General features: G+C 39.6%; 1 protein-coding gene across 1 annotated transcript; it reads right to left on the bottom strand.

The window, feature by feature from the left end:
- Positions 1–5,540: 5,540 nt before the first annotated feature.
- Positions 5,541–8,328, bottom strand: DMC1 (DNA repair (Rad51) family protein). The gene is made up of 14 exons (XM_086801028.1): positions 8,201–8,328; positions 8,001–8,071; positions 7,819–7,910; positions 7,613–7,684; positions 7,489–7,527; positions 7,318–7,375; positions 7,152–7,197; positions 7,019–7,064; positions 6,799–6,860; positions 6,507–6,573; positions 6,320–6,412; positions 6,166–6,234; positions 5,951–6,029; positions 5,541–5,767 (listed from the first exon to the last, which is right to left on the bottom strand). The coding sequence occupies exons 1-14, from the start codon at positions 8,218–8,220 to the stop codon at positions 5,541–5,543; spliced, it is 1,041 nt and encodes a 346-aa protein (XP_086657154.1). The 5' UTR covers positions 8,221–8,328.
- Positions 8,329–9,305: the final 977 nt, after the last annotated feature.

The raw sequence follows: 9,305 nt of genomic DNA, 5'->3' as shown, positions 1-9,305 counted from the left end.
AAATTAATAAATTGAAGCAAAAAAATTGCAGGCAATAAGGATACAATGAAAAGAATGGAAGAATACAAGTTAAATCTTCAAAGACTGTAGGATGAGCACAACAAATATGCAAAAGCAAGTGAAGAAAAGATAGGGAGCTCCAGAGATCCATATAGGTGCTAGAGAAGGAGTTACAGAAGTGCTCAATATGCATACTGGAGAGGCAGTGGAAACATTGCAATCTAGTGATTTACCTCTTCCCTCAAATTGGTGGTTGTTGGTGTACAAGAAATAGTGGCACACTTCAGCAAACTTATACAGCCGCCGTTAAGCCAGCAACCACCGGATGACTAGAGCAGAGAAAAAGTGCAGAACGATTTGGAAGATTTAAAGAATTTGCATAGAGGGCTCAGGGACAATCTTTCAAAGGAGCTGTCGTGCGCAACACCAAGGTGCCATTACCTGACTATATGGTCAGAGTAACCAGCCAGAAGCAGAAGAGCAGTCAGAAGATGGAGAGGCGAATCTAGATAATCTGGAACATTCTTTCTTAGATTACTTACAATCTCAATTTCATTCTCATAGGCAAGCACATATTCCATCAGCCCATATTATAGATATAGATTTTAGAAATCCTTTAGGTAGAATCGGATTAGGTTTTCAGGAAGATTTCTTTGAAGAAGTGATAGAATTTGGTTTCACTTTTATTTATCCTCGACATTAAGTGGGTTCAACTTTTGCCAGCAGGGCCCAAATAAGCCATTAGAATTCAACCAACGTACTGAATATATGTGTCGTTTTGTACCACACCTATTAACATCTTAAGGTGCAAAGTGCATTGTTATGTTTTTGCTTATTCATTCATTCAGAGCAGCAGCAATATATGCAGTCTCACTAATGGTTTGCCAATTACCTATTCTTTATTTCTTTGATTGATTGTACTATTATCTTTTAATGTTATGTATCTATTATGCTTTAATATGCATAATTTGCTTATTCATCATTCATTCAGAGCAGCAGTAATATATGTAGATCACTGATGGTTTGCCAATTACATGTTCTTTATTTCTTTGATTGATTGTACGGTTATCTTTTAATGTTATGCATCTATTATGATGTAATATGCGTAATTTTATACGTTGGCTTTTCCGCCAACACTCCTTGTGCGAGGCTTTTGTGACGAAATGATCATGCATGCATTTACACATGTTTATAGTGTTCGTGGTGGGGTTCACATGACTCTACATAGTTGACACATTTTCTAGTGCATCTTAGCTGTTCACACGATTGTAAAAGACTATGCATTTTCCTATGATGGAGATAATGAGAGTGACATGGCACATAGTGATTATGTCCATGTGGATGCTATTGATATAGGTGCCTACAATGATGATGCAAATGGTACTATGATTCCTACAATGATGATGCAGATGTTACTATGATGGATCATCTATGTATAGATGATGTGGATTGTGTTTATGACAACCATCATAGGGTGATGATACTCCTATTGACCTTCCTAGTGATGTCTGTGATGCTTTGATTGCCCATGATTATTTGACAGATAATATGAGCCACGAGGAGAACATGCCAGAGTTGCCTATGCTAGTACATGCTACTCTTCTAGGGATCGTGCATGTTTAGGTAGTCAAGATTTGTCCATGATCACTCATTCTCGCAAGTTCCTTGATGGTATTCACCATGGTGTCATTTATGTATTCAGAGATAGGCCAAGTATCTTACGCGGGAATGGAGATGATTTCACGAAGGTCAAACCTTGTTAGAGAGGTAAGGGTACTCGTTGGAGAGGCAAGGCTACTTATCACGAGGATGATATCACATCTACCTATGTCCTTAATGATGGTGTTAGGGATTTATTTGATGATGTGGACTATAGTTATGTCCGTAGTGATGTTATCAGCAAGGATGTATTTGATGATGTGGACTATGATCATGTACATATTGAGGATGACACACATGTTACTTATATTACTGATGACATTGGTGATTATAGTAGTGCATGTGGTTGATGATGCAGATTATGCTTCTATAGATATGCATGCTTTTGATCATGTTTATGTGGATTTATGAGTGATGAGAACCATGCCTTGATCGAGTCATAGGATGGTTCATGTGTTGATAGTATGGGTTTACCCATGGTTTTGCATGATTTAGATTGTTATGAGGCATTCTTCTTTGATGCCCATATATGTTCTTATGATGATGATCATGTGTATGAGGTATTTGTGTTTGTTCATGGTGGATGCTATTTAGATTAGTTTCGGCTAAATGATGAGGCATGCCATCATAATACATCAGTTTTGATCTAGGCATTAACTTGGATTATGAGGCATTCTTTTGTGATGCTCGTAGATACTTATGCATTGACACAGATATCGTTCGTGGGGCATTTACTTTTGGCATTGGAGGCCATTTGGCGAGTATTATGCTTATTGAATGAAGCACACCATCATGACACATTCATCTTTGATCCGAGCAAATATTCACGTCATGATCTTGGTGGCATGTTTTGGGGATTTTTGCTGGATCGTGGCATCCTTGGTGAGTACCTTTTGATGGTGGGGTGGCGACACTTTGTGTTTGATGTGAGTGGCCATACATTTGTGGCTTAGGGTGCTATGATTTACCCTTTTAATACGTGTGGCATGAGATCTATGGTTATGGTCAAGTGATTACTTGGCTTTCCATTTGATCCGAGAGGAATTTTCTTCATTTGGATTTTGTATACAGCCCCTTATATGCTTTTGTATGCATGACCACCCTTTGAATTTGAGAACAAAATCAATATAGTAGGGGATGGTTTGAAACGTGGTTGTTGATACCACTAGCACATGCACTTACTAGAAGGGAATAGGCACATGGCATGGGCTAGTGGGAATGAGTCCTTAGCATAAGTGACTATATAAGTCATTGATGGTAGGACTATTGTACCTTTTGGACATTTTGGACATATTATACACATTTAGCTTTTGGAGCTATAAGCTTCTTGTAGTACAAGCTTTCATGGCTTTCTTTATGAATCTATGGCAACCAGATAGGCATTGAGGTGCATTGAGGAATCCATCCAATGAGTTCTAGCCTACCCCATGCTACCTTTCTTGCATCACTATATCATTAAGTGTCGTAGTAGTGAGGAAAGGCATGCCTAGTGCTCCAAAAATTTAACCCTCATTGACTCAGCTTCATACATGACATGGACATGATGTTGTGGCATAGAAACATATAAAAGGACTGAACCCCACGCAGGCAACATCATCTAGCCCATCCCAAGGATAATAATTAATGATAATTCTCAAGCTGCTAAGTGTATAATACAAGGTCCATAAGTGAGGAACAAATACTCTTGAACAAGGGACACACAACAAGGAAAATGTTAAGGAAAGTATTACAAGTTCTTCTACATAAGAAAACCCTAAAAGAAAAGAAGGAAGAATGAAAAGGAATAACCATAACAAAGGGAAGGCACATGCATTGCCAAATAAGTCTATAATAGAACCACTCGAACCAAGAACTTCCCAAGATTCTAAGATGGTAAACGAGATCAAAGGGAAAGACCCTACCCGATTATTTTGAGATTGAGGATATTCTAGATTCCTTCACTCAAATTACCTTAGAAGAAGTGTAAGATCCCGAGTCCCTAACCCCTCAACAAGTATAGCCAAATTCTTGTAATATCATTCAATTTTGTAGAGACAGTAATAACTTAGAGAGGAAAAAAAGATTTTTTAATAACTATATGAATTGAAAGTTTCCCTTTTTTGATCCCCAAAAATTCAAAAGGGAAGCAGATTGTAGAACTAGGGCTGAATCAATATCTTTGAAGATTGTGGTGTAAAACAAGTACCACCGATAAGCGGGATTTGATTAGACTAAGCAGATTTGAAATTTTGTAAGCTATTAAACTCTTTGTCAATATAATTAAGAAATGTTTGAGGCTTCCAAACAAAAATATTATATCTACCCTGTAAATAAACTAGGGAGAGAAAAATATTCTAGAGAGAGAATGTGAGTTTTGACAATATGCCTAAACAAGATTCTTTTGTAATTAAGTTTGCAAGTAATAATATTGATTACTCTCCACTTCTTTCTGCAATTTAGTGCTTTGTATATTATATTGATCCTGCTTCAGCTATTGTGTATTCTTAGAGCCCACCCACGTTTGTAAGAGGAAGAAGAAAACTTTAGAACCCAAATTTAATGGAATAGAGTCGCTTGACTACAACATTCTCTATGTAATTGCGCAACTCTAATAAATACATGAAGTAGATGAATCATATGCCTCTTACACTTTACTCAAAGTTTATAAGGATTTCATCAGATGTAATCGGATGAAATGAGGGAGGAAGAAAAACTACGTGAAGTTTCTTTTTCAACAACTCCACATTACTGATGTAATATATTTGCTAACTCTTATTATGGTTGAATGGTTCTGAAATTTTGGAATTCTTAATGATTTGAGTTATGAAAACCATCATAATTCAGTGGAAACTTTCTATACTCATACAAAGATAAAGACGTTTAGAGGATAAAGACGTTTGCAATAATAAGGGAACAATATTGTATTCTTTCTTATGTGTGAGTGGTGGCATTTGGTGTGGTAAATTGGTAATAACCATATGTTGTATGTGCTCGGGGGTTTTGAGAGATTGATCAAGCAAGTTATTAGAGCCTTTCCCACTACCCCTAACATTGATAAATATTTTTGTTGTTGTACCGATGACATTTTCGTGCAGTGGTAGAGAGTCCCAAAGTAATGGGTTTCCGGTCCTCCAGCCAACTCAAAAAAAAAAGTAAAAAAAGTTGTATTCCCATACTAAATAGTTGAGGTAACCTTGAAGAGTATATACTAGAATTGGGTTTCGAGTCCTCCAGCCAACTCAAAAAAAAAGTTGTATTCCCATATTAAATAGTTGAGGTAACCTTGAAGTAGTAAGTATACTAGAATTGAGATGACGAAATTGCATTTAGTGCAAATGGCCTGCCTGTGAGAAAATGGCCTTAGACCTTAGATGTGTACACGTGTCTAGCAAGTCAGATACTACGTCCAATATGCACAGAGAAAACGAAAGCGTGCGATAAACATTATATTTGTATTTGTGTACACATGGAGCGATGCCGAACATAAGAAATCCAGTAATACTGAGCTACACGTTAAGACAGATTAGCTGTCAACCGGCTGAATGAAAGAGGGCATAAAGCCCTGTTTCGCTAAACGAAGCTCTATAGGAAACTTTCACTTGAAAATGTTAGAAAAGCTAGTCGTTTAAGACGTTTAGTGGAGCTCATGTTTTTCACAATGGATGGTTGAAACAGACGGTGGTGCTTAGAAACCGCGGTTGCCGAGGACTCAATCTTTAACATCCATCACGCCTCCTGCTGCAATCTGGAAGACGTGTCCAGCAGAATCAAGGTTTCCAACGTAAAAGGAAAACGGACTGCATTGTTTCATTTGAAGGGGAAAAACATTGCTTTTGTCCTACCTTAATCAACAATGGATGGAAAAACAATACTCTGTCATTAAATCATTCAATTTTCTACACTTATGGAGAAACATTATTCTGATCTAGTGCTCCAACATTTAAACACATATGGAAGGATATTGCCTCTGACTCGGGTAAGTTTGGAGAATCAAAGATTTTGCAGATCCTCTGCTCCCCTTTGCCTTTTCTAAGCATCAGCCTTATAGTGGAAGCATGAGCCAGAACATGACCACCTGCTGGCTTCTTGGGATCGGCCAGAAATGTACCACCTCCAGGATCAGCAATCACTGCGCGGTAATTATGAGCAAACGATTATGTAACGCTTAATTTGTCCCAATATCATGGTCAGTGAACCTTAAGAATGCATGTTTGCCGCCTCTCATGCTGCTGTGATCTTACCAAACCCCCTCAAACCTTGCTGCTGTGATCTTATTCCAGACTCATAAATCCCCTCAAACCTTAATGCATACCTTGATTTGTCATGTACACTGCAACATTGAATTCCTCGGCAATCTTTGTGATCCTCGACAACACTTGACCTAATTTTTGCTGCAAAAGAAGAGATCAAATACAGACATACTTCTGTGAGCATTCCCCGTAAGTGACTGCATTTTCTTCAAGTTAACAGAATCATGAGAACTAATAGCCATTGATCGCGTCCGAGTATTCGCACTCAGCAACATACCTGGCGCTCGGCCAGTTCTCCGCGACCGGTGAAATCTACTCTAAACAAGGCAGTGATGGAATCTATAATCTGCATAAGTTATAGGAAATCCGTCTGTTGATGACCTTTTGGCAAACTTGCGCCGGAAATGAGATTAAGGGGACCAGTGAGATACCAGAAGCCTAAACGGTTCTTCTGACATCTTAGCAGCAAGACCGAGCAGAAGATTGAACTGGTGCTCATGAGTGTATGCGCGTGCGTAAATAATCTGTTGCAAAGGCCACGGCTTAAAGACCAGAGTGAAATCTTTGAATAGCATATAGGGTGAATTTAAAATTCAAAAATCATCTTGCCTAACATACATTATCAAGAACCGCCACCGGATCAAGGCCGAACCTTTCCGCAATGGGAAATATGCGATCTGGTCGGCTGAGTGTAATTTCTTGTCAAGGCCAGATCAAGTCATTGAAATACAGCTAGTAACCCAATACGCAATTCCACAAAATGATATATACACACACACAGCTATTCGACATTTGCCGCCGATGAAGAAAGAAAACATCTGGCGGCGATGGCCATTTTAGAGTTGACGTTAGAAGTCGTTCTGCTGCAAACGTATCAATTAAGAACAAAGCGTGAAAATTAGAAGGATACAAGGTGCCCTCCGTATCGATGTAAGCCACCTTTCCGTTGCCCCCGTGCATAGCTAGAGGAAGCTGCAATGGAATTAAAACTGTCTAGAGTCAAAAAGTGATCTGATTTTGTGAGCCCTGAAGCTGGAAAATGCGAGTCACGGGTACGTTTGAGAAGGAAAGCAGCCTTCATAAGAACACATTAATAAGGAACAGCACCACTAAATATTGACGGAAATAACCTGTGTTGAGACACACAATGTATGAGCCAGTTGCGTTTTCCCCGTCCTGCAAATGATCGCCAGCCAGATCAAAATGCCGAATTGGAAAACCAAAACAAACAGCTTTTGCCAACAACATATCACCGCAGCACACCTGAATTCTCCAAAAGCTTCTGTCAGTGCAAGGGTTTCTATTCCACCTTCATACGCCAAATGCTTTATTTCAGTGAGCATAAAGGCGAAGCAAAGGATGCTTGATTTGGAAAACCGTGCATTATAGAGACAAATTTCCCAAAAAATATATTATAGTTGAATCCTACCACCAAGAACCTCATCCAAAGCTTGGGAACCAGTAGTTATGTGCACAACGGATTTGCGCTGCGAATCAACAGAACATTAGAAGTCGTCATTTTCCTTTCAATCTTTCAGAGAACCAGCAACCTTTGACGTCTTTTAACAGTTCGGCAACGAATTTTAATTAGCACACTTACCCTGTTAAGGATCTCGTTTCCAGTAACATAGCCGAAATGCTGCACATCAAAAATGAAGTTAGCTTAACGCCACTAGCAGCCTCAGATTCTTTTACCATTTAGCAAACAAATCTCGATCACGTACCACCAGCTTCTCTGTTGCTTCCAATATTTTGTCCACTTTGGCTTCGGATAATCCTTTTATGGCGGTAAGGCTCTGCAACTCGAGCTCATAAAGAGTCAAATAGGATGAAGCAAAGCTGGCGCGGATCTTGTGACGGCGCCTTGAAAAGGAGAACCTACGGACAGAAATGGTACAGCAAAAGGCGTTCCTTTTAACTTCAAAGTTACCTTCTTAGTTTGCATTAGCAGTCCGTTGCAGGTGTAAATTCCTGCATCTTGCAGTTTCTTGATGTCGCCTGCGTTGATGCCCTGCGCAGTGACTTTTGAAAGGCCGCAAGTCGTCTGAGTAATGTAAAACGATCCTTTACATCGATTGTGCGTTGCTAAAAGAAAACTGTTATTAAGCTTACGTTTTTCAATTAGCTCGAAGGAGTCCTCCTCCTCATCGGCGTCTAAAGTATCCACCAAGGCGTGGTCGTCTCTGCGCCAAGCAGCACAGCACGATCAGAGCACCATGGATTCATTCGCAGAAAAGAAGCGTGATTATATATCTAGCTATGGAAATTAAAAAGCGCAGCTTTTGATTGCTGAGAAACCACAGAAGCCTTACTTGAACTCCACGAGGTCCATAGCTTATAAAGGCGAAGGATGATTGAAAGCGCAGAAACGAGTTTAGCAAATCTCTCTCACAGAATTGTTAAACCAGATACCAACAGATAGGTGCAAAAATCCAATGCTCTACAAAATTTTGACAAAGTTAGCGAAAGGTAAACTGAATTCCTATGTATCACCATACAAAACTAAACAGAAATTCCGCCATCACCATGCAGCACACTTTAGCCAAAGTCTAAACTGAATTTCTATGTTTTTGTGGAAACGCCATCGTCATACACAAATTGGACAAATGAAGTGAAAGGCGCTAAACTGCGAGTTGCTGTGTTGTTTGAAAGAGGAGATTGAAAGCTGAACTTTCGAATTTCTCTAAGTTAACGCATGCATTTCGCAGAACACACAATCGGAATGGAACATACTCTCAAGAATCGCGCTCTGCAGCAGACGCGGAGTCGTCTCAAACGACTTGCAGAATGCAGAAGGAATGTACTTGAAAGCAGTGAAACTTTGAAATAGTAGATAACGTTCCCTCCAAAAAGAAACACGTGGAAAAGTTTGTTAAAATCAATTTAATGATTTGCCATGCAACTTTAGGCATTTTGGCTTTTTCCAACAATTTAGAACCTGAAAGGATGACAACCTGAAAGGATGACCTGGGAGATGAAAAAATTGGGGAGTAATAACTGAACTCACTACTAGAGGTTTAGGGCATACCGACGCTAGAACACCGACGCAAATGTCGAGTGTCGGTATGTACGTCCTAAACTTGGAGGCAAAAAGTCGGGCGGGTAATTTTCAAAAGTGTGTATACCGACGCATATACCGACGCGTATACCGATGCATATTTCGATGCATATTTCGGCGAATATTCCGACGTAGATACTGACGAATATTTCGACGGATATTCCGACGCAGATACTGACGGATATTCTGACGCAGATACCGACGCCCGTAACTTTTTTACAGCCGAGAACCTATTATTCTCTGTTTTGCAAGGCGTCGAATGTCCAGACAAGGTATGCGTGCATCTCCCTCAAGCGTTGGACGACTTAGAAGAGATAGGTTGCATGCAAGAGTTGTGGGCTCGCACTAGACCCAATGGA

Source organism: Cibotium barometz, chromosome 7, assembly GCF_041138505.1.
Source record: "Cibotium barometz isolate CiBa-2024 chromosome 7, ASM4113850v1, whole genome shotgun sequence".
In the NCBI taxonomy this organism is placed as follows: Eukaryota; Viridiplantae; Streptophyta; class Polypodiopsida; order Cyatheales; family Cibotiaceae; genus Cibotium; species Cibotium barometz.
This window is presented reverse-complemented; position numbering and strand designations above follow the sequence as displayed.

Bases quoted from the DNA above. Each gene is read 5' to 3' on its own strand.
- DMC1 (XM_086801028.1), bottom strand. From the start codon at position 8,220: ATGGACCTCGTGGAGTTCAA. The intron at 7,911-8,000 runs GTAAGCTTAATA...GCCTTTCAAAAG, and splicing joins CTTCGAGCTAATTGAAAAAC to TCACTGCGCAGGGCATCAAC. The intron at 7,528-7,612 runs GTACGTGATCGA...TTTGATGTGCAG, and splicing joins AAGCAACAGAGAAGCTGGTG to CATTTCGGCTATGTTACTGG.